We start from the raw sequence: 25,254 nt of genomic DNA, 5'->3' as shown, positions 1-25,254 counted from the left end.
CTGCAGCTCATTTCTCCCAGCAGCCTTTCTCCCTGGCCATTTTAAACCGTTCTTCCCCGACCCCACGGTGGTTTTCTGGCAGCCCGTTGATGTCTGAGCAGTGGAGAAACAGGGTCATTAGCTCTCCTCCAGTTAGGTCCTCCCTGTCACTCACAATAAAAGAAGCTCAACTCCGTGTCCTTTCTCAAGCAGAGGCGTTTATTACCCAGGTGAAAATTAAAATAAAATAAAACCAACAAACAAAAATCTGTTTCATTTCTATACATTAATAATAAATTGTCTAGATCAAATAAGTGTAATTGGGATATCCATCACTTTAAATATTTGTTTTCTTTATGCTAGAAAGATTTACAATACATTAATAATAAATTGTAAAGATCAAATAAGTGTAATTGGGATATCCATCACTTTAAATATTTGTTTTCTTTATGCTAGAAAGATTTACATTACTTTATTTCTCTTCTCTTCTCTTCCTCTTTTCCTTTCTTCCTCCCTCTTTTTCTTTCTTTTGCTATTTATTTGTTAAAGAAACCACGTCAGTTGTCCTATAGAATTTTTCCTCAGTTTGCATTTTTCTGATTGCAATCCCATGGTGTTATTTAACATGTTCCTTTGTCCCGTGTATTTCTTATAAACAGGTAGTCAGATCTAAAGACTTGATTGGATTCCATTTAGATATTTGTGGCACGGATACTTTGTAGGTGGTAGTGTTTACTTCCATCAGGAAGCACACAATGTTTGGTTGTCTATTTTTTATGTTAAATAGTATATATAGCAGGAAACATCCAAACAAAATAGTGTTTTCCTATTTCTTTTATCCCTTATTCATTTATTGGAAGAATTATTCTCACATTAACTATTTGGCAACACAAAGACACAATTTCTACAAGAAAGGCTGCCCTATTTTCTTTAAGTAGGGGATAGAATTTAGAGACTACAGCCTTTGCAAGGAGTGCTTATGGCTATTGGGTTGATAATTATTTCTAGGCCTTTTCAGTAGAGAGACTTAAGAAATACCTATCTTTTTTTTAAAAAAGGCAGAGTTTATAATGAGTTTATGCTGATATTTCCAATTCAAATTTAGGTTTGCAGAGCTGTTATTTAACTTTAAAATTTTATATTTATATCTTTATTCTCTAATGTTGCAAGTCTTTGCCCCTAATGACATTACCATAATTACTTTTTGTCTTTAGAAGCACAGCCTGGAGCCTGCTTCTCCAGCTCTTCTGATGATTTTGTAAAGCTCTCAACATCAGTTTTTAAATGCCTCCCTCTGCAAAGCACTTTGGGTGGATTCTTTTATCTGCCACTGAACCCTGAGTGTAAACTGCGTGGGTAGGAGTGAAAGAGCTCAGCAATGTCTGCGCAGTACCTGTGCAGCCACTCACAGTTAAAACAATTTATGCAAATTTAGATATTTTTGGCATGGATTCTCCAGTGAGAGAATGGTTATAAATGTATCAAACAGAGATCTGGGTCACCTAGTCTTTTCTATCTCTGTGCAAATCCCAGTTCACCTAAAATTTGTGCTTCTGTTTTTCAAAAGCAGTCTTTCTCACTCCTTATTCTGCTTCCCTGAATCAGACCCTAGGGAATGCATTAGGTCAGGCCCAGAGTAGATAATACAGGGTCTTCTCTTAACTGTGGATCCTGGGTCCTTCTAGAAAATTCTTTCAGAGGCCATCCTGTCACCACTTCAGAGTGGATGAATGAGAAGTCCTGGGACTGAACGCATACGGGTGAGAAGAATTGGAAATCTGGAGCTAGTTTGTCACTCCAGGGGCCTTAAGGACTGCACTGGGCTTGGGGCTTTGGTGCACGAGTAGGACATTCTCGTAACTTTCCATGGTATCTTCGTCCTCGGAGATGACCTTTCCAGCTGAGTTATCCGTGAGCTGTGTCTTCACCTCTGAGTAGACCACTGAGGCATGCTGGAACAGAAAGAATATAGAAGAAGAACTGGAAGGAGAGAGGGAGTATGAGGCTGTAGGTAACAGTAGTAGAGAAAACAGTGGAGAAATGAAACTCACCTTGTCCTTGAGAAGTGTTCTGGAGGTACTGGCTGTGGAGGGAAAGGGAACCACTGAACTATGGGCATAAGGATTCACTTAGAACTCAGTCTATTACCTTATTCCTTAGCGTCTGAGAGCTGATAGGTCCTTTCCATTTATTGTCATGATTCTCCCCCAACATGTCTGACAACACATTTGATTTCCTATTTCACCATTTCTTAACCCAGCCCTCTGCAAGTTCTTCTCAACCTCCACCGTTCTGTAAAGTCTTCCCTCAATACCACACTAAGAAACCACACTCCCTTCCTTTACCAGATGCTGAGAAATTATTTTTCTCTTAGTTTTTTTTTTTTTGAGACAGAGTCTCACTGTGTTGCCCGGGCTAGAGTGCCGTGGCGTCATCCTAGCTCACAGTAACCTCAAACTCCTGGGCTCAAGCAATCCTACTGCCTCAGCCTCCCGAGTAGCTGGGACTACAGGCATGAGCCACCATGCCCAGCTAATTTTTTCTATATATTTTTAGTCATCCAATTAATTTCTTTCTATTTTTAGCAGAGATGGGGGTCTCGCTCTTGCTCAGGCTGGTTTCGAACTCCTGAGCTCAAACAATCCGCCCGCCTTGGCCTCCCAGAGAGCTAGGATTACAGGCGTGAACCACCGCGTCCGGCCTTTTCTCTTAGTTTTAATTCTTTTAATTTACAGCACATACATCTCTCCACCCACAAGCGTTTGGCAAGTTCCCATTAGAGCTGTCCTTGTGAATGTCCCATGAGAAAAACTCTCTTACATTGGCATGTTCTGGTTCTTGATTTTATTGCCACAATTGCCCAGAGATGGAGCCACAATGAGAGGAAAGTTTAGCAGGTAGGATTTGCTGGACCATGCATATTAGAAATTAAGAGTCTCAGAGAAAAAGGTAGAATTATCAGAGCAACCTAGTAATTTTGTGGAGAGATAGAGCTTGAAAAGAAGATACACCCTGGGGCACTTGAGGTTTCTCTCTGTTTCTTACCAAAAATCTTTTGGGGTTGCTGATATTTTTAATGATATGATAAAAGCTATGTACTCTCTCCCCAGAATAATGATCACCATGCACAGAACTTTGCATATGATTTCAAAATCTTCATGCAAACCTTGAGGAACAGGTGAAGAAACCTGTCTACAGACCATTAATACTTCAAGTGCCTAAAATATAACTAGTTCATCAACAGAATGCTTAGCTCAAATGGTGTTTTGACAAATATGTCAAGAACAGAGTGTGAAGAACAGCAAAATGATCAAGGTAGCTCTATAAGATAAGATGTGCTCAATCAACCAATCAACCCAAGAAAATTAGTAGTAGTTCAAATTCTACCGTTTAAAGCATCCCGATTAATGGAGGTGGTTCACAGAGCAAAGTGACAGACAAAGCAGGGGATCATCAGGGGATATATGTTGGTCAAATATAGTACTAGGCTATACAAGAAGCAAATATTATAGCACAACAGAAGACCTGGTCTTGGCTTTGTCTTTTACTGGCTTTGTGACCGTGAGAAAGTCCTTAACCTCTCTGAGTCATATGTACAGTATTAGTACTTCATTTGTAAAACAGGTTAGCATCAGGTTACAGCTTAAATTCCTACTAGGCACAAAGATACTGGAGATTTTAAATTCTCAAATGAGGTGCCATATGTAGATTTATAAAAGAAATAGAACTTTTGTTTCTTTGACTCTAAGAGCCTGGATTAATCAACCAAATTTAGGAAGTGTGAGCAGAGAAAGATTCATTGAAGAGATTTCTTTAGGAGGAGAGATACCTTTTTGTGCAATGTGTCTCTACCCAGAAACTTTATCAGGGGAGTGTGTGTGTTGAGGGGAGGATTGCTACATTATAACCCCCGGCCTGGTGAGGAAGCTCTCAGAGGTCCTCTTGAACCTCCGAAATGAAGTGATTTCCCTGATACTGGGATACAGAGCTCCTAACTCAGAAAGCCAAAGTGGACCACAGGTTGTAGGTATCCAGAGAGGTGTTTTTCTAACAGCAGATCTCGATTCAGGTCTTGAAATGGGGTGTGAATAAGTTTAAAGAAGTGAAATAGAACTGCTCATTCTGGTCAAGGTGGAATAACAGGGACTGGATTGACCTTCGCATTTTAAACAACCAGAGAAAAGGACACAACAATGGTTTTCAGGCATTGGACAACAGGCAGTACGAGACAAGCCGGGCCTTACGGTGGTGCCAGCTGACAATCAAGCCATAGCACAGACTGGGGAGCCCACCAGAACCTGGCTTCTGACTTGAAGCCTTGTTGGCTTGAAGCAACAGAGACCAACAGTCCTGTTATGCGGAAGCAGCTAGAATCTACAGGACAGGGTACCAGAGAGATAGCAGCAACGTAGACTGAGAGCTCCAGAGATCTGCAGAGAGTTCTCCTCAAGTCTTTGGCTGAATACTGATAGGCACATATGTGAGAGGAAACTATCTTAGGCCAGAGTAAGAACCATTGGGAAAGAACAGGCGGAATAACACCTGAAGCTCACGCAGGTCTTGTAACACATGGGCTATCTGATGTAGAGTCCTGGGAAATGCACTGCTTTACTATTAGTGCTAGATTAGCCCTACTCTAAAGGTTGCTCAGGGCTTGCCCTAACAAAGCTTAAAAGCAAGCCTCAAAAAGATCCAACTCATACCAAGTAATGAAATTGAAAAACAAAATTTAAAATCCAATACTAACCAAAGGAATAAAATAATGTAAAAGTTACATTTTTTAGCATTTAATAAAAAATTGTCATACATATATACATAATGTTATATATAAATGTTCTCACCACAATGTCTACCACGTTGTAGGTACTTTACAAACATTTATTCATTCAGACCTAAGGGCAACCTTAGTGCATATGTACATCATTGAGATCACAATTTCTATCAGAAGGACACTTAATTTTTGTTCTGATTTTTAGCAAAAATATATTGTGTATTTTTCATGAAAACCTTAAGGAACGGGTGAAGAAACATTTCTACAGATCATTAATACTTCAAGTGCCTAAAATATAACTAGTCCATCAACAGAATGCTCAGCTTAAATGATGTTTTGACAAATGCGTCAAGGAGAGAGTACGAAGAACAGCAAAAAGATTTATAAAAGAAGTAGAGTTATTTTATCTATAAGATGTGCTCAATTAACCCAAGAAAACTGGTGGCAGTTCTAATTCTACCATTCAAAGGGTGTGGTCTGTCTTCCCTCTTTAGAATCTAAGCTCCATGCTGTAGTGATTTTTGTCTGCCTTGTTTGCTGACTGACTTCCCATACTTACAGTAGTACCTAGCACAAAAGAGGTGCTCAGTCAATATTTGCTGAAGGAATGAATATAGTTTCCAGCCAGAATCTCTTCCCAGAGACATACCTTCCCCCTCTTCTCTCAGCTGAATAGTCTGGACCTCAGAATATACCAAGTCTCCCTCTTCGAGGTGCACTGGAAAGAAAAGGACACGGTCGAGCTGCCCCTGTTAGTATATCACGTGCTGCAGATGCCTCTTCCCAAGCATCCCCTCCACCCTTCCTGGAGATCAATGGAGCAATTATTTATTGGGAATATCTGGATTTGGGACACCATAGAGAGACCAGGGGCATTTCCCAATACAGTATCTTTCCTTGGCTGAGGCCAGGAGAAGCTTCCTACAGGGGAATCCTCACCGTTGCCATACAACGGCTGCAGCGCCACCTGGACAGGGCAGATGGAATGGGAGGACTCTTCTGGGCCAGCGGTGGGAGGGCTCCTGTGAGACATAGAAACACATGACAATCTCTGGAACATTATAAGATGCAGGAGAGGGAGACGGCCAGGGAGAGAGGTGGAGGAGAAAGCGGGTTGAGGGAAAGTCAGCAGTCAATAGGGAACTGGAAACCCTGAGTGGTTTAACTGGAGCTTTAATAGGTCTATATAGCATCAGATTGTTCTTTTTAATTATTATTATTTCAGCGTATTACTGGGGTACAAATGTTTAGGTTACATATATTGCCTTTGCCTCACCTGAGTCAGAGCTTCAAGAGTGTCCATCACCAGATGGTGCACACCGCACCCATTAGGTGTGAATATACCCATCCCCTCCTTTCCCCCCATCTGCCTGACTCCTGATGAAGGTTACTACTAAATGTGCACGTAAGTGTTGGTCAGTTAATACCAATTTGATGGTGAGTACATGTGGTCCTTGTTTTTCCATTCTTGTGGTACTTCGCTTAGTAGAATGGGCTCCAGCTCTATCCAGGATAATACAAGAGGTGCTAGTTCACCATTGTTTTTTGTGACTGAGTAGAACTCCATGGTATACATATACCACATTTTATTAATCCACTCATGTATTGATGGACACTTAGGTTGTTTCCACGTCTTTGCAATTGTGATTTGTGCTGCTATAAACATTCTTGTGCAGATGTCTTTTTTATAGTTTGTCTTTTTGTACTCCGGGTAGATGCCCAGTAATGGGATTGCTGTATCAAATGGTAGTTCTACTTGTAGTTCTTTGAGGTATCTCCATATTACTTTCCACGGAGGTTCTTTTGAGAGGAACCCTGGGGCTGTGGCCCGGGCCAGCTGGCTGGGAATAAGGCCAGAGAGTCTCTGACGTTCTAGGAACAATTGGCTCATAGTTAGAATATTCACTTTTGGTTGGTTAAAAATACCAGGCTCGGCTGGGCGCGGTGGCTCACACCTGTAATCCTAGCACTCTGGGAGGCCGAGGCGGGCGGATCGTTTGAGCTCAGGAGTTCGAGACCAGCCTGAGCAAGAGCGAGATCCCGTCTCTACTAAAAAACATAGAAAGAAATTATCTGGACAACTAAAAATATATAGAAAAAATTAGCCGGGCATGGTGGCGCATGCCTGTAGTTCCAGCTACTCAGGAGGCTGAGGCAGTAGTATTGCTTGAGCCCAGGAGTTTGAGGTTGCTGTGAGCTAGGCTAATGCCACGGCACTCACTCTAGCCAGGACAACAGAGTGAGACTCTGTCTCAAAAAAAAAAAAACAAAAAAAATATACCAGGCTCATGATCAGGAAGTAGTGACTAAATGTCTTTCCATTGTCATGTCTGGACAATTCAAGAAGGAATTAGACATGATTCATGCTCTAATCCCTGGAGCACTGACACAGACTGAGGAAGAGGACCATATTTTCCAAATGGAAGTTAAGGACACACAGTCTAATGAGTATATGTGCATGTCTGGAGCAAAAAGATTAGACTTCCCTGGAAAATCTAGAACACTTGTAGAAAATCTGGAATCTAGTCATTGTATGTATAGTTATAGTAACACATTGTCTAGTTATAGGACTATTTGTACCAGAAATATTCTGTGCCAACCCCAAAATATATAACCTTTAGTATCATCCATTTAGATGAGTGGATTAACTTCAAATAAAAAAATGACCTAAATATTTGCAAAATCTAAAATACTATTAGCCGACAAGAACATTTCTAGAAAGTTTCATTTTGGTCTGATTCAAGGAATGCGAAAATAGGACCATCTAGCCACAGGGTCAAAGACAAATAACTTGACCTAATTTTGTGACCCCACAGATTTGCATATTGTGTACTTGGGAAGCAAAAAAGGCACGCACAGAAGCTGAGGCCTCACCTGGTTTCATTTCCCCGGAAACCATCTCCTGCAAAATAAAGCAAAGGCGCATTTATGCCAGCAGAGGGAGCTCTTTCTCAAAGACTTCAGACACACGAGCAATGGACATATTTGAAACTCGGACTTGGGGGGGGCAAGGGCAACATAAGTAACCTAAACATATGTACCCCCATAATATGCTGAAATAAATAAAAAAAAAAAAAGAAAGAAAATCAATTCAAACACGGGCCCAGTCCCAGATTCTCATGAAAGTGATGTGAAAAAGGATTGAACAAAGAATATCACTTGTTGGGGCCAGGGCTATACACTCCTGCATTAAATACGCAATTATTTGAGACTTTATTAGGGCTCAAGTCTGTGTTGCAGTACCTCGGGAAATATTACACATAACCAAATCATCTCTCCTGCATAGTTGTGAGCTGTGGGTGGACTTCGAGGAACCTCTGTGGCCATGCCAGAGGAACCTCAGGCTCGGACTCAGCCTTGCTAAGGAGACCCCTGGTCAGAGGTCCCGAGCTCCCGACATCCAGCCCAACGCCGGACACGCAGAGGTGCTTGCGAGGATCTGGAGAGCTGAATTAAACTAAATCGAATGAAGAGACAGAGTTGAAGGATGCAGGTAATTATTCTAGAACTGAAGAGGTCCTGTGCCTGTCTTCTACACCAGGTTTTCTGGCATCCGCAGCTAGCCTGACCTGGTCTAAGGCAAGGAGCCTTTGGAAGCACATGGCAGACAGTGCCTGCGAGGGACCCTCTCCTAAGATGGGGACCCTCTCCCGAGGTGGGGACCCTCCCCAGAGGTGGGGAGGCTGACCTGCGGAGAGCAAGGCTGATGGAGCATGAGATGGCGGGTTCAAGCTTGGACCCAGCGAAGTCTCTGAGGAGGCAAAAGGATAGAAATTAGCCAGCTCCCACTCTCAGTCATTTCTTCAGAGCCACTCAGTTTATTTCAAATCTCCATTTATGGTGGATTTAGGATAGACTGAAGTATCTAATTGTCCAGTTTGGATGAACCAAAGAAACTGCCCAAGTAAACGGTTCAGATGAAGTCGTTGAAATTTTGCATTAAAAATTTCACTCCTCCCTCCCTTTCGCTTGACTTAATAAACCAGACCAGATATCAGCAGCTGCCACCCACGGCGTCTGTGTGGGAAAGTACCCTTTAAGGAAGGGGCATGACTGTGCGTGTCAGGCGTAGCCAGTGGGGAATGGTGGCCTGGTGGTCACTGAGGCTGGCCATCGGCTGAGGTGTCTGGGTCAGGGACAGGGAAGGGACCCTAGCAAAAGTAAGGGAAGAGCACAAACCTGATTTCCTCCGGTGCCAGCAGGAAAACAGCAGAGCGATAGCCAGAATGGTGCCGAGCCCTCCGGTGGCTCCCGCAGCAATTACACCATCTCTGTTGCCTGGAGTCCCTACGGGAAGAAAGAACCTGTGTGAGCCCCAGCGGAGAGGTTCAGGGCTTGGAATTGTCCTTTCCTCAGCTTGGCTGAGGTCCCAAGCCCTGGGAGAGGGAGGAATCTAAAGGATTGGGACTCATGAGAACACTTTGGGCTGGGTTATGGCCAGAAAAGCTCCCTCTGGGTGGGCTGGGGCTGCAGTGGTGCAGGAAATAGCTCCCTCTGACAACTTCAGTGAATCATTTCAGAAACGAATGAGGAGGGGGAAATCCTATTGCTGATTTTCATAATCTAGCTTCCTGGGAATTTCCCCCAGACACCCAGAAAGATGTCATGCAACGTGGTTTGGCAGCGCTTAACTCAGGAACAGCGGTCTGCCTGGCATAGAAAGCAAATGTCACCACTGACCAGGGCACCAATGGAACCAGAGTAACTCTGAATGTGCTGTCCATTAAGCAGGCATATTGGGACATCACAATGAAACAGCGCCAGCCTCCTTCCTCATAGAAGCCTGCGCCTAATGTGCTCCGAAGGGAAGAGGAGAAAAAAAATGATGGAAAATTACAAACAATGAAGTAAATTGTTAGAGGGTTCTGATTTTTCCATTGGGTCCATTTTCCTCTCCTCTCATCCACAACTAGAGAGATTTCATTTATTTCACTCACTCATTCCACAAATAGCTACTGAAGCTACCCTGTGCTGGGCGCTGATCTAAGCCTTGACGATGCCGCAGTGAGCAAGACAGTGAAGTCCCTGCCCTCATGGAGCTTATGGTCTGGGGGGGAGACAGGCAATAAGCAGATAAATTTACAACATGTCCCGTGCTGAAAAGGACTACAAAGCAAGAGCTGGATAGAGACACAAAGACTAGGGGGCGGTGGTGCTTTTCTTACAGATTCTTGGTCCTCAGGCAAACCAAATTCAGAGTCCAGACACAAGTATCACAGAATTGGACAGAGAAGATCAAGATATTAGAACAACAGCAACACTGACGGTCATTTCCATTGATTTTCATCCATGATTTCTGGCACAGAGTGGCCATTGGCCAGCAGTGGCTGGTGACATTTCTGTCTCTATCCTCCCTTTCCTGACAAAACCAAGAAACCTGCTGTTTGACCTGAATGGTTCCTCCTACAAATAGCGTTCAAGGGGCAGGGGCCCAACCTCCGCACCATGACAGCTGAGCTCGGGGGTGCAGAGCAGGGATAATCCAGGGCAGAGCAGCCTGGTTGCTGCATCTGTATTGAATTTCCTCGTTGTCTGCTGCGGCACCCACCTGTGCAAAATCAGAATCAGCTGTACCTGGGCCTGGGCTTCCAGATTCAATGGGCAGAAAGCAAGTTTTCCCCACTTCCTGCTATTCCTATTTCCTAGAAGAAATGGCTGCTTTGGGGGTAGTAATTGAAATTTGTCTTAGTTAGAAAGGCAAAGATTATAAAACCAGATGTTTAGGTTAGAATCCCAGCTCCTTCAGTTCCTAGCTGTGTGGCCAGGGAACATTATTTAATCTCTCTGTGCCTCAGTTTTTTCATCTGTAAAATGGGGATAATATTAATAGTAGCTATTTATGACTGTTAGTGAATTAAATGCATTAATATATGTAAAGTGCTTTGAACAGTGCTTGGCATATAAGTGCTATGTCTATGTCAGTATTAATATCAGCTCTTATTTGTTGTCCTTACACTCTACTCTCAGCTCTAAGGGACTTCATGCTGCTCTCTGGTCAGCTTAGCGGACAACCCCATAGGTGAGACCTGCTCCTACACAGCACCACCCTGCCAACCTCAGCCCGTGCTTTTGACTGAGTTGTGTCCCACCAACCCAAATTCATATGGTGAAGCTCTAACCCCAATATGATGGTGTTTGGAGATGGCGCTTTGGGGAGTAATTAGATTTAGATAAAGTCACAAGGGTGGGGCTGTAAAGATGCAGTTAGCACTCTTCTAAGAAGAAACCCCAAAAAGTTTGTTCTTGCTCTTTCTCTCTGCCACGTGAGGACGCAGCAAGAAGGCAGTCTTTTGTCAGCCAGAAAGAGAGCCCTCTCCCAAACCCAACCACGTTGGAGCTCTGATCTTAGACTTCCGGACTCTAGAACCACAAGAAAATAAATTTCTGTTGTTTAAGGCACCCATTCTATGATATTTATTGTGGCAGTTGGAGCAGACAGGCCACTTTAGCCCAGTGCTCAAGGTTATTACAGAGTTCCTCTCCTGTTATAAATTCTCCCATTTCTAAGCACAGAGATTTTGCATAAAGTCCACAAATAACAGATTTAGGAGGAAATATCCACCCCGTCAATATCAACTGAATCCTTGACATCTGTTTAGTCTCTGAGATCATCTATTTCCTTAGCGGATGATGACACCTGCTTTGCAGGGCTGTCATGAGAAGAAAATGAAATCACACGTGTGATGTGACCAGCTCACTGCCCCATCAGGGGAGGCCGGCCATTCTAATGGACTTGACCTTTAAAAGGAAGATGCATACTTTACACTTAAGTGTGAACTACCAACAGATTCACTGTTACCCCCCTCAGGGACTATAACCTCTGTACTCCCTGAGGAAAGCTTTTCAGTGTAAGAGCCTTCAGGAGAAGCAGCACCTCCACCTCCAGTGTCTGGATTTCAGGGCATTTAGCGGGTCTTCTAGGGTGCCCTTGGCAGCTTTCAGCTTTGCTAATCCTTTCTCTCCTGATCTGAGCTGATTCTTGAAATGCCATTGGAATGCCATTGGCTCAGTCTCAGCCCTTCCCTGCTGGGAATTACGGGCAATGTCACCTTTCCCCAAGCTGTTCCCAGACTGAGATGCAGGTCCTTTTGTGGCACCTGATTCCGGGAAAACAACTCAATCTCCTGACCTGGGAGGGCCCTGTTGATCACAGGACTTGCCTAAAGGGAGTTGAAGGGAAAATTGAGCAGCAGCTGGGCTGTTAGCATAGCAACCCCTTCCCGGAGCCTCTAACTAAGCTGTTCAGGTTCATGGCTCCATCAGAGCTGACCACTCATAGAAACAGCACAGCTCTCTGCTTATTTAGCATAGTGGACAGTAAGTGCTTGACTGTGTGGTGTTTCTTTGGAGAATTTTGACAATGCTCTCTCTCTCTCTCTCTCTCTCTCTCTCTCTCTCTCCCTGAGCTAAATGATTGCATTGAGGCTCAAATCCAGGCTGCTCTGTGACCTTATGCAAATAACCAAACCTCTCTGAGATTCACTTTCCTTTTCCGTAGACTAGAAATAATGATATCTTTATTTTCTAGGATTTCAATTCTGTTAAAAAAAAAAACACAGAAACAGAAAAAGGAGAGTCACAAGAGAGAAGATGTATGCAAAAGTCATTCATTCGACAAATATTTATTGAATGCCTGAGTCAAGCACTGGTCTGGGCACTTGGAATACAATGGTGGTCAAAACAAGGATCCGTCCTTATGAGACTAATCTGAGAGGAGTGGGAGAATGATGCAAACCAACAAGGGTGTCATGGCCTGGCAGATGGGGATAAGTGCTGTGGGAGGGGAAGGGGACCAAGAAGAACTAGGAGAGGAAGTGCTGGGGTGAAGGGCTGCTGTGTTACAAAGGCAGGTTGGGGAAAGACTCACTGAACAGGTGAGTAGCATTCTGGAGTAAGTGAGGGAGTGAACATGAGGATATCAGGGAAGAGCAGTGCAAAGGCCCTGAGGTGGGAGTGTGCCTGGAAAGTGCGAGGAAGAGACAGAGAGTCAGGATAGCTGGAGTAGAAAAGGTGAGGGGAGAGTAGTAGGAGATAAGGTCAGGGTGACAAGGGGCTAGATGATGCAGGGCCTGGTGAGTCACTGAGAGGATGTTGGCCCTCACTCCGAAGGACGTAGAAAGCCAGGGGAGGATTTTGAGCAGAAGAGAAACATGATCTGACTTATTATTTAAGGATCCCCTCTGATGCTGTATTGAGAATAGACTGGGAAGTAACAGGTGAAGCAGAAGACTAGTTAGGATGTTATTGCAATAATCCAGGCAAGGGATGCTGGTGGCTTGAACCAGGTGCTGGTAGTGGGGCTGGTGAGAAGTAGTCAGATTCCGGCTATATTTTGAAAGCAGAGCCATCAGGACTTGCAGATGGATTGCATATAGGGGATGAAACAAAAAGAAGAGTCAAGAATGATGCCCAGATTGTTGGCCTGAGCAACTAGAAGGGAGTTCTATGTTTACCAAGAGGAGGCTTTATAGAGGAATTTATCTTGGGTAAACATCAACAGCTTGGTTTGGGATGAGTTGTTAGAGATGCTAATTAGCTACTCTAATGGTGCTATCCGAGTACTTACTTGATTTATGTACTTGGATATATGGGTCTTGAGTTCAGACTGGAGGTCTAGGCTGCAGGTTGAGTTTGGGAGTCATAAGCATATAGAAGTCATAAGTGCATTTAGAGTCATAAGACTAGATCATATGGAGAGCAGGCACAGAAAGAGTCTGAGAACAGAGCGCTGTAGGTCCCCAAAATGTAGAGGTTGGAAGTATGATGAGGAACCAGAAAGGAAACCTAAAAAAAGGATCTGATGAATATGTATAATAGCAAGAGAGAGTTGTGTCCCAGAAGTCAAGGAGGAAAGTATTTGAAGATGGAGGGAGGGATTAATTGTGTTAAAAGCTGGAAGCTAGGCACTCTGGCTTATACTTGTAATCCCAGCACTTTGAGAGGCCAAGGCAGGAGGCTTGCTTGAGGCCAGGAGTTCCAGACCAACCTGAGCAACATAGCAATACCCCGTCTCCACAAAAAATGAAAAACATTAGTCAGGCATGGTGGCACACACCTTTAATCACAGGTATTCGGGAGGCTGAGCCAGGAGGATCGCTTGAGCCCAGGAGTTTGAGGCTGCAGTGAGCTATGATTGTGCCACTGCACTCCAGCCTGGGCTATAGAGCCAGACGCTGTCTTTAAAAACAATCAAACAAACAAACAAACAAACAAACAAACAAAAAGCTGCAGATAGGTCAAGTAAAATGGAAACTGGGAATTTTCCATTGGCCTTAGCAACAAACACAGAGATCATTAGTAATCCTCACAAGAGTCATTTGGGTGAAGTAAGGCCACCCTGGTGGTGGTAGGTTTGAAAGAATATGAGAGAAAAGTAAAGAGAGTGAGTAGAGAAAGCTCTTTTGAGGAGTTTTATTGTAAAAGAGAGCAGGGAAATCTAGCTTTCCAGTAACTTTTTAATAACAGCTAGCTTTATTGGATAGCAGATGCAGCTAAACCTGAGATAGAGAAGGAATTGTTGCCCACTAGAGACCATTTCCTTAGTGCTGAGATTGCTGAGTGATGACAGGTGAGGGCGGCCAACAGACTACGGAGTTTGGACCTAGAACATCACTAAATGTGATAAGCTTTCCATCCTCACACACAAAGCCCCAGGAGAGAAAACTGGACTAATCCTGGGCAAGCATTTGGGTGTTGTCTGATGTCCAGTGTGGCCTCTTGGAGACAGAGGAAGAGAAGGATATGAGCTAGGACTGGGGGATCCCTAAGGAAGGCTTGTCTCCTCAATGGACGAAACTGGACTCTGTGTCTTCTCTCATACTTGTAAGTTCCTTGACCTGCTCACAGTTTGGTTACCCAGAATCCCTCAAGCCTACAGTAATGAAGTAAATGCCTCCTGCCTTTGGTTCTGTCCAACTTGAGGATGCTGGTCTGATGTGCTGTGGATAATTTGCTGAAAGGAGAGGTGTAGTTGACACTATCGGGTGGCAGAGCTGTGCCCCACCCTCAAATATTGCTAACGAGGGAAGGCTTCTCTTTGAGAATAACACGTGCTGGATCAGAGCACAGACACACAAAATCACTTCCAAGGGGCAAAATGGCTCCTGGCTACCATCACCTCACTGTGGTACCTTACTCTGACCTGGCCGAGTTATTAATATTCTAATGGAAGAAATTCTCTATCTCAGTGGAGGATGGGAAAATGGAAAACAGAAAAAGGAGAGTCACAAGGGTATCGTTAGCTGTGCCCACCCCTAATTTGGGAAAATTTGCCGAGAAGAAATCAGGTCAGCAGAGATTAAAACTCACCTCTCACAGTGATGTTCATCACCCCGCTCTGTACAGGGCCGTAGCTGTTGTCAGCTGTACAGTAGTATCCGCCGGCATGGTTCTCTCGGATGACAGAGATTTCCAGCTCTGCTCTCTGAGAACGCTGAGTTTTCCTCCCCAGACTCTCCTTCGTGTCCTCTCTGTGCCAGGAGAACGTGGTGTCCCCTGTGCCTTCAGCCACAGAGCAGACAAGGACCAGCACCTCCCCTTCAACCACCTGGTCTCCTGGGGGCTGGGTCTCCATGAGCACTCCAGACACGGGGATCCCTACATAAAAATGAGACGACAGGTGAGGGCCAGGTGTGAGGATGGGCAGGGCTGGAGTGTTGAATAGGATCACTTTTTGTGTGACTTTAAGATATACTCTCAGCAGGTACTAGCATTGAGGCCAGTAGACTATGGATTTTGGACCTAGAACCTCACTAAATGTGGTAAGCTTTTCATCCTGATACACAGGCCCAAGGAGAGAAAAATGGACTAACCCTAGAGAAGCATTTGGGTTTTGTCTGATATCCTAGCTGGTGGTTAGAATTGTTTTGAGGGATAGGTGATAGCAATAGTGGCTATCATGGCACTAGGCCAGACCACACCTATTTCCAGAAGTTCTGCTTTGGTACCTAAGAAAAGCTGTTTTTATTGTGTTTGTCTTTCTGTGTCTATATCTCCTCTTCTGCTGTACAAGTTGCAGGCACTCACATTTATTCTATTGCTATAGAATAGTAAGAGATGATGCTTGTCTTCTAAGTAGTTTGTCCTAAGGTCTGGCATTCTAGAATCTGCCAACTCAGTAGCAGGGCATCTTGTTTTCTTGTTCTGTTTTCCACAGCTCTCAAATCAGCTCTCATTCCGAGGCGACAGAGTTTCAAGGGAAGACTGAGTTTTTAGGGAAATAGAGGTGGAAAAGAAATCGCATATTGCTTTTATTATAGCACTTCTCAGCCTAAGCCTGGTGCCTCTGTCAGGATGACAAAATCCATCTCTGTTGGGCAGTCCCCACGCCCACCGGGCCAGAGGGACAAGGAGCGGCAGGGAAGATGCCACGGCTCTGCTCTGCCGCCTGGCGCTCCGGCACTCACTTTGCACTTGGATCTGTAGCGGGAGGCTGCGTTTGTGGACGCTGCGGCTCACTGTTTCGGCACCACACCAATAGAATCCTGAGTTTTCTCTCCATATGGTTGCAATCTGGAGTTCTGGGGACTTGCTCCAGTCTGACAGGACGACCCCATCGTCTCTGAAGAAGGTGAAGTAAAGCGGGGTGTCCGACCTCTCTGGAGGAAGCTGTGTTTCACAGCTCAGGTTTACAGAATTCCCCTCTGTAGGCTGAGAGACGGTGGCTTTCAGCTTTGGATGTGGAAATAATTCTAGAGAGAAAAGGTAAATCAGATTCTCAGCATGAGACTGCTGAGCACTCTGGGAGAGACAGGCTTGGACTCGCAATCCCAGGGAACTTCAGCACCCAGCGGGACAAGCTTACCGAGCCCTCGGTCACGCTTCTCTTCCCCAGGTTTACTCAAGTCCAGTCACCCCACTTCCTCTGCCTCTTAAAGGACGTGCGCCTCTCGTCTAGCCATAGTTTCAATATTAACCTATAAATTCCCTCCTTACATGCTCAATTTCCCCACCCTGCCATTACTAAGCAAATTTATATGAAAGGAAAGGTTTACCTTGAATTTTGATCATTCTGGGATTTGATCTAAATACATAATTTTTGTCCTCAACTCCAATGCATTGGTAATAGCCGTTGTTATTTGAACTTGCTTGTGGGATAAGAAGATCCTGGCTTTCATTAGAAATAGAAAGAATTTTTCTATTCCAAACGTATTTCACGGCAGTTAGTTTCTTTTTCCCCCTTCTCTGGCATCTCAGAACCAACGTGTCACCTTCGAACACAGAATATGGGGCCTGCAGGATGAAGGGTTCTGGAAATGACACGAAGAGAAGATATCATCATTCAGGGCACTCCTGCTACCTCCCTCCTCTGTGTCTCTTGAATTACAAAGGCTTTATTGTTTTCTTCTTTTTTCTGCCACAGGATTTAGTCTCCTGATCCAAGCTCACTCATCTTGCAAATCAGTGTGACATGCTTCAGATACAGTTCCTAAATAAATCCCAAACACATCTATTCAATCATTCAAGGTCAGATTCAAAATATATGATTCCGATATGGAAAGAAAAAAAGCTGAGAGGAGGTGTGATCAAAATCCCCGACATTATAGAATATGGCAAAATTTAACACCAACCTGCTCACCAAATCTTGGAGCAGGAGTTATCGAAGCAGGATTTGGAGAACTTTACAAGAAACTATTACGATGTGTTGGAGTATTCTATGCAGCAGGATTACTGTCACAGACACAAATCTAGGTTCAGGGGACAATGAATATGGTCCTCTATGGAAATTCTCATGCCGTTCAGATTCTAATGTGAGGTTAGCTCTGTCCTTTCTCCTTTAGATGTCTATGTTGAATGCCTGCTCCTATAGAGCTGTGCCGTGGAGGTGATGCAAATCATTTTCTCTAAATGAGGCAGAACTAGACAGGAAGAGATGTGGGAACTTGGTGCCAGTCAGATAGAAAGGAAGGAATAAAGAAGGGGCAGATAGCAGAACAGGTGGGGATGAAAGGCCTGAGGTTGGAGATTTCCTTCCTCCAACTCTGATGGCACTTTTCACTTTCTGCCTTGTGCTCAGCACATTAGCACATTCGCGCACGTGTCATCTTCTCCCTGATGACGCTGTAAAGTCCTACAGGGCGGGATCTCAGACAGCTTCATTCCTGTATCCCCAAAACTAACTCATTTCCTTGACTATGTACGTCTACAAGAATGTGGATTAATATTAAACAGTTAAACTCAAGCTCCAATAGTAGTTTGGAAAACGCTGGTAGACAGTTAGGGAGAACGTGAAACTGAAACTACTAATAGCTGAAGTCAAGGGTTAGAGAGGAATGAAGGACCCCAGTTGTTCGAACCTCCAGGGAGCTAAGATGAACCAAAACCATTTCTAAAGTTTTAGCTAATTCACCTTCTTTCTCACCTGTAGAAAAGACCAAGTGCACAGGGTTACTTAGGGTTGAACCCCTAGTCTGGCATCTGTACTCTCCAGATTCATGAACCTCGAGGGTGTCTCCTGGGGTATCTCTTACTATTTCTTTCCCCGAATACCAACGTTTCCATTTTGTTCTCTGTGGTGAGTGGTGAAACCCATTGCAAGTCAGATTCACTCTCTCTCCTTGGAAGACAGTGGTCCATGGAGGGTGGAGGGAAATCACAGGTTTGTGTGCAGTTGCTGAGGAGGAGAGGAGAGATGGGTGTGAGGTGGAGGTGCCTGCAGTCCCAGACACAGGGGTTTGTCTGGGATAGACTGGAGCATCTGGTATTGGAGAACCCATAAGTGGCCCCCAGGGAGGGCTGCTGTTTCCCCAGGTTGCAGAGCCTCCAGGTGTACTCATTTCAACCCTGGGTACATCGGCTGCTCAGGCAGGGGTCTGCGGGAGCAGATTGGCTTTTCAGAAGACAAACCTAGCAGGATCTACTCATCCTTAATCGATGATGGGAGGCTCACAAATCCTCTTACCTTTTCTGGTAGACCTGGTCCTCAGGTAGATAATTGGTAAATGCATTTCTCCTGGACTCCCACCCAGGCTCCTCATGCTACAGATACCTCTCTAAGACGAGGATTTGTGTGTACAAGGTACCAGAATATGACACCCCCAAATTTGCTTCTTTGGCATATAGATTATTTTGAGCTAAAGGCCATTGAGAAGCACCAGAAACAGGAAAAACTCTAAAAACAGAGCACGAGTTTTTCTGTGGTAAGAAAATTTTCATTTACAAAGACAATTTCTGTTTGTAAAGGTGTTGTAATTGACCTTATAAAATGACCTCCTCCCTAAGTTATTTTTTGTTCTCTCCCCAATATCTCAGACTTTCAGATCAGTCAAGCCTAATGAATAAAACATTTTAATCTTCTTGGTTAACTAACTTTTCCACGGGACTTCCTGATGACTCACCATCCTCACCAACAGCTGACTCTCGAACCAGACCACCTGCAGACCCCATGACTTCAAACCCCACGCAACCTGATCTGCATTTCAAAAGCTACTATAAGAGCCCTTGCCCTTAGTCAGTCAGAGAGACAGATTTGAGAAATATCTCCATCTCCTGGCTGACATCAATTACAATAAAACCCTTCCTTCCTTGACAATACTCATCTCGGTAATTGGCTTTCTGAGCCACAAGCAAGGCACCTAGGCTGGACTCCTTTTGGGTTTGTGCAAGGGGCGGCCTTACAAAATTAACAGGAAAATCATCTCGCAATTTCCTAGTAACAGTTAAAGATCAATCCCGTGAGTTCTCTCACTAACAGGCACCCTGCAGGAGTTTTGTTTTGCACAACTTCTGAAAAGAGCCGAATAGATGGAAAAAACATGTAAATCTTACTCTCTCAAAATTACTTTTGAGGATCTGTTTTTACAGAGTTCCTGAGTGAACGGTAGGTTGTGAGTTTTGAAACCGCCCTTCACACAAGTCAAAACAGGTGCAGGGCAAGAACTGTGGTAAGGGCCTAGCTAAAAATAATGATAATAATTAGTCGCTGTCCCCTGTTTTGCTTCTCTATAATTGCTACCCCAAAGCCATGCAGCTGATGATCATAAAGATTCTTAACTTCTCCCCATAGCTGTGTCCATGAAGATTCTTAACTGTCTCCATAGATAATATCACATTTTTGAAATCTACATGTACTTTTTAAGATATCTTCGAGGCCCTGCATTCCAGTGGATTGATTGGCCCACCCAGACCATCGGCCCACACCAAGAAACCGACTCACCCGGAATTGTGACCCCAGGGACTGAAACAACACAAGCAGATGATTTTTACACTCCTGTAATTTTGCCCCGATTAACGAACCTAATTGCCTAATCCCTTGCCTGCCAAACTATCCTTAAAAACCCTGTCTCCCAAATTCTCGGGGAGGTAGATTTGAGAAATTTCTCCTGTCTCCCCATTTAGCCCTATGCACAATAAAGTTTCTTTCTCTGCCATAAAACCTGCTGATGCTGCGTATTGGCTGCTTCTTGGGCAGCGGGCGAATCGACCTGGTTGGGCAGCAGCAGTTTCAGGCCTCAGCCACATCTCAGTGGCTGAGTCACATCTCCTGCGAAAATCCCTTCTCCAAGGACAGACAGGAGAGCCAACTCTTGGACTTTGACATCCTGCCGCAGTTTTGGCTTCTGTTATCATCTTGCTGCCAAAAAGAAAGAAAGGAATGGATGCAGCAGTTTCTTACAATGATCACGATTTTTTTTTCCTCTCTCTTGTCCCCATAGAATCAGCGAGCCACTTGGCCTCAGGGCTGGCACCCCCCCTTCTCTTTCTTTGGGATGCCACGCTGTCTCCCTGTTCTCCATTTGTATTAACTTTCAAAAATAAAATCTCAGTTGTGGGGTGTGGTGTTTACTGTAAAATTTTAAATAGAATCACTGTAAGTGTATTTTCTTCTTGGGACCTTTTATACTCAGATAAGGACTGTCTACATTTAAGGGCTGATAGGCAATTGCCTTTTTAAAACTGCAGACTTTAGATATTCTTACCTTTTTCTGGAAGAACTTCCCCAATAGGTCTTTTAGTTATAAGCAAATATAGGGAAAATGCCTTCCCTCTGTTTGGGAGCAAAAACCATAAAGTAACCTGAATGCATGTTTTAAATGAAGACGCTAAATGTCCGTTTGGAAATATAAAACATTTATATGTCTCTGCAGATTTTTAAAAAAATTTTCTCTTTAAAGGTCTGGACAGAGACCGGGCGCGGTGGCTCATGCCTGCAATCCTAGCACTCTGGGAGGCTGAGACAGGTGGATCGCTCAAGGTCAGGAGTTTGAGACCAGCCTGAACAAGAGCGAGACCTCGTCTCTGCTAAAAAATAGAAAGAAATGATCTGGACAACTAAAAAAAATATATATATAGAAAAAATTAGCTGGGCATGGTGGTGCATGCCTGTAGTCCCAGCTACTCGGGAGGCTGAGGCAGTAGGATTGCTTGAGCCCAGGAGTTTGAGGTTGCTGTGAGCTAGGCTAACGCCATGGTACTCTAGCCCGGGCAACAGAGCCAGACTCTGTCTCAGAAAAAAAAAAAAAAAAAAAAAGGTTTGGACAGAATACTCTGTGTTCCCAATGTGAATAGAGTTGTGTTTCTCCTGAAGAGAATAGAAATCTCCACCAGCTAGGGTCCTGAGAAGCATCTGGGGCTAGGGAAGGGGGGTGTGGGCAGTAGATCTTCTACTGGAGGGAAGGAGAATCCCTTCCTTTGGTGTATGCAGCTGGATTTCTCTTGGTCTGAGAAAGCTGCCCCTTCTATGTGCAGGTGGCCAGGAGCAGACACACCTTTTCAGGGCCTTCGTGTGGTTGGGACAGAGCTGATGGGCTCTGAGATTAACCATATCTAATGGCTGACATAAGACACTTTCTGTATTTCATTTCCTTCCTAGAACCATTAGCAAAGTCTTGCCAAGTTACAGTCTTGTTGCAGTTAGGCAGTGATGTGTGGGAAACAGTCTGGGTCCATGGCACTGGAGGGGAGCCCAGCAGACTGAGAAACTGCAGAAGACGGTGTACACCAAGGGGCCGTGGTCCCTGCTGGCTCCGGCAGGATGACAGCCAGCAGCTCCCAGTAGGCTCCCCCCGGGGATGGCCAAAACACCTGTGAGGCGGCCCCCAGCAGCAGACTGGGCTTTCTGCTGAGCAGTAGGACGTATAGGGGCTCAGTGTCGTCATGATTTGAGCTAATAGCAGAAAAGAGTGTCTACACAGAATGCTGACGCTTGGGATAAATTGGTCACACATGGTTGGGGACAACGTTCTTGGAGCCCCAGCCTCCTCCTTTGAAGGAACGGCTTGCTTCTATCCTTTGCCTCCCAGGACTCCCTGCATTCCATCAGGAGTGGCTGGAATCCCACACCAGGCAGGGGGGCACCTCCTCCTCCTGTGGACTCTGCGACACATATTCCAGGCCCCCTGTGTTTATGCAGCACAGTGGTGGGTTTGGTCCAAGAGAGTGATGTCCACATCGCCTGATTCTTACGTTCAGAGTCACCGCAGTAGCTGATGTCTTCACATCTCTTGGCCCTCAGGAAAAGGGTGAGGGGATAACAAGGCCTCTTCTTACAAGTATTTGAGATAAAAGATAGTTATTAGGTTATTTAGAGACACAAAAGACAACAGAAAAGAGGGACTTACCAGATTGTCCACTGACTGGAGCTGCAAGAGAATTGAGAGCCAGGTATCAGTGTGGGCAAGGAGGCCCAGAACATTCCCCCAGAGAGGCCACACACCTGCATTCTACTTCCAACCAAGAGGAAGGGAAACACATCCAGTTGCATCCACCTCAAAGAAGCCAACTAACATTGGCTGGAAGCTGAGGTTGTGGACTCAAGCCTGGTTTGAATTTTAGCTGTGTGACCCTGGGCAAACCACACGTCTTTCCAGTCTCAGTTTCCTTATAGTATTTCTATAATGAGTTAAATTAGTAAGTTCTCGATGGTGGCTGCCATTCTTATTTTTTTAAAATATAGGGCCACTGCTGGGATCTGGCTCTACTATCTTCTTGCCTGGAAGAGTCTTCTCTTCCTTCAGTACCAAGCAAAGTCAAATTATCTGTGCTTTAAGGCCCTGACGAATCACACCTCCTTTGTGAAGCCTCCTCAGATGCCTCTGGGCTGAAGCACCCTCACTATTCTCTTGACTCAGACATTTACTACCATAGTGTATTTGGAACTCAAAATTAGACATACAGCAGGGGGTAGTAATTAAAAGCATAGTTTCCAAAGTCAGATTATGGGTTTGAATCTTAGGCACAATGCTGAAGTCTCTGTGCCTTAGTTTCCTCTTTTGTAAATGGGAGTTAGTTTGAGCTCACCGATTGTTAGAGAATTGGATAAATTAATACATGGAATACCCTTAGAAGAGTATGTGAGACATAGTCAGGTATTCAGCAAAAATTAATTGTTTTTTTCTATAACCCCAATAAATCTCTTGTAAAAATTAATTATTATCATCACATGTTATCCTATGACCCATCGGGTAATTTTTTTCTTGTACTGTCAAGTCAGATGTTCTTGCATTTGTACTTTGATGTCCCAATCTGCTCTTGAGGTCAGAGACTGTGTCCTCCAGGTCCCTGCTTCCTCCCTGGTGCCCAGCACTGTGCTACACTAGGTATAAAGTCACTATTCACTGAGCTCCCGTCATGTGTCAATCACACCAATAACTCTTCTCTTAGGTAGGGTCTGGGGATATAGGTGGGAAAAAGACAAACATGCTTAATAAATACGTAATGTACAAAAGACTGACCATTCTTTAATTCCCCAGCTTCAGCTACTAGGAAATCAGTGCTTCATTTGGACAAATATCCACAAGTTTTACAGAAGCAGGGAGAAAAAAATCAAAGAGAAACCATCTTCTTTCTTCTCTGCTCATACTCCTTGCAAACATCAGAGCAGATTTGATCTTAGGATACAGAGAAGGAAATAGCTATTCTCAACAGAAGATCATTTCTACCTCAGTTCACGATTATTAGGATATGGTCCTTCACAAGGGACTCAGTTCGTCTTTCACTCTGGGTCCTCGGGATCTGTGTTTTAGGGCGGTAACTGAATGTAGCTGCCATTTTTAAAAAAAAAACATGAATTAAGCCTGCTTTGGGGTAGGAGGAATTTTCCATAGATAATTAAAAGAAAAAATAGATGAAGAACATATCTTGGAAATCAATTGTTATTTTTTCTCTCTTTCCATTAATGAAAATCTTCCCCCTTCGTTCATTTCCTGCTATTATTCTGAAATCCGTGATTTCAGCAGCCCAGAGGAAAGGCCTTTTGCTCATGGGGAGGCTCAGGCTTCACAGGGAGCGGAGGCCTCCTCTCCACCACTTACCGAGGATCAGCAAGGACACCCACAGCAGCATGGAAGCCTGGTCCAGGGGCCAGAGGAGGAGGAGTTCTTAGGAGACAGGCCAGGTCAGCCCAGATCGCCAAAGCAGCGCCTGTCCACACCAGTGCCAGGCAGAGAGTTCAGTAAGGTGCTTCTCTGAATATCACTGGTTGCATTAATGAAGTGAAAGGGGGAAGTAGAGGAATCTTTCATAAAACACCCAATAGCATGTTGCCCAAGATGAGAAAATCCAGAAGACAAAAATCAAAATTTAATGGAATTATTTAAGTACTGCTCTGACGTACGGTGTGAATAGCTTCTCAAGGCTTTAGCTGTCATATTTTTGGAGCTCTGGAGAACTCCGAAGGAAATAACAACTTGTTCCCTCTGCTACCAGACACCAGGCAAGACTGAAGTCCTGTTGAGGTTCACATAATCCAAGGATATACTTGAATCACCCCAGAGATGGAGAACTTCTCATTCAGTGCAGAAATGCCCTCCTTTGGCCACTGATGCTGCTGCTGGACCACCTCCAGTTGGGCATCTCTATACCTTATGAAACATCTCGATCACAAGACAACTCATATCTTGTCTGACATATATTAAAATATCCTCACTCGTTTGTCTCAGGGGAAGCCTCAACTTTTGATCTGAGTAGGAGGCAAATTGGTGAGTAATGATAGTTCCATCATACTCTTCTTAACAGGTCATAGACCATACAATTTTCACTTAAGGTCCTACAATCTAAAATTTGCCATAGGATTGTCTCGGCAAATATATATTGATTATATAACTGTACTTTAGGCATGGTGCTAGGTGCTAGGAGTATAGTGGTAATCAAGACTCATTAAGCTTTCAATTTAGTGGAAAAGATAGAAAGTCAATAGTGAATTACATACAGAGTGAAAAGTGCTCTGATAGTCCAACAGGAGGGAAATCTGACTCAGTTCTGGGGAATCAGGAGAGATTTTCAAATGGCAGTAATATCCAAGCTGAGGGGATATCATTAGAGATTAGCATGGACTAAGGTAGAAGGCAGTAACTGTTGCCATCATCATCACCCTATCATGTTGGTGAATAAATGATCCCTGTCCTTCCTATGGGGGTAGGATAACAGATATAGGATGAATTATGAGCAGTTTGTATTTTTCTAATATAGCATTTTTCGATATATCCATAATAGTTTCTTTTTACAACTAGAGTTTGTATTGAACATCAACTGTATTCCAGGTAATCCCATGACATTAGAAGAATAAA

At 44.2% G+C, this 25,254-nt stretch overlaps 1 protein-coding gene across 1 annotated transcript; it reads right to left on the bottom strand.

Annotated features, from left to right (window-relative positions):
- Positions 1-1,763: 1,763 nt before the first annotated feature.
- FCRL4 (Fc receptor-like 4) lies at positions 1,764-24,031 on the bottom strand. The gene is made up of 12 exons (XM_012658487.1): positions 24,001-24,031; positions 22,309-22,329; positions 18,111-18,362; positions 16,744-16,998; positions 16,156-16,440; positions 15,059-15,346; positions 8,930-9,037; positions 7,625-7,652; positions 5,690-5,772; positions 5,400-5,468; positions 2,031-2,062; positions 1,764-1,931 (listed from the first exon to the last, which is right to left on the bottom strand). The coding sequence occupies exons 1-12, from the start codon at positions 24,029-24,031 to the stop codon at positions 1,764-1,766; spliced, it is 1,620 nt and encodes a 539-aa protein (XP_012513941.1).
- Between the last annotated feature and the right edge of the window lie 1,223 nt (positions 24,032-25,254).

The sequence above is a fragment of the Propithecus coquereli genome, unplaced genomic scaffold, assembly GCF_000956105.1.
Source record: "Propithecus coquereli isolate 6110/MARCELLA unplaced genomic scaffold, Pcoq_1.0 Scaffold59, whole genome shotgun sequence".
NCBI lineage: Eukaryota > Metazoa > Chordata > Mammalia > Primates > Indriidae > Propithecus > Propithecus coquereli.
The sequence above is the reverse complement of the archived record's forward strand: the minus strand, read 5'-3'. Positions and strand labels throughout refer to the sequence as shown.

Excerpts from the sequence above, each read along its gene's own strand:
- FCRL4 (XM_012658487.1), bottom strand. The coding sequence starts at position 24,031 with ATGCTGCTGTGGGTGTCCTTGCTGATCCTCG. Across the intron at positions 16,441-16,743 it reads CAGAATGATCAAAATTCAAG|AATTATTTCCACATCCAAAG; the intron begins GTAAACCTTTCC and ends TTTTCTCTCTAG. Across the intron at positions 5,773-7,624 it reads TTCCGGGGAAATGAAACCAG|GAGCCCTCCCACCGCTGGCC; the intron begins GTGAGGCCTCAG and ends TATGTCTCACAG.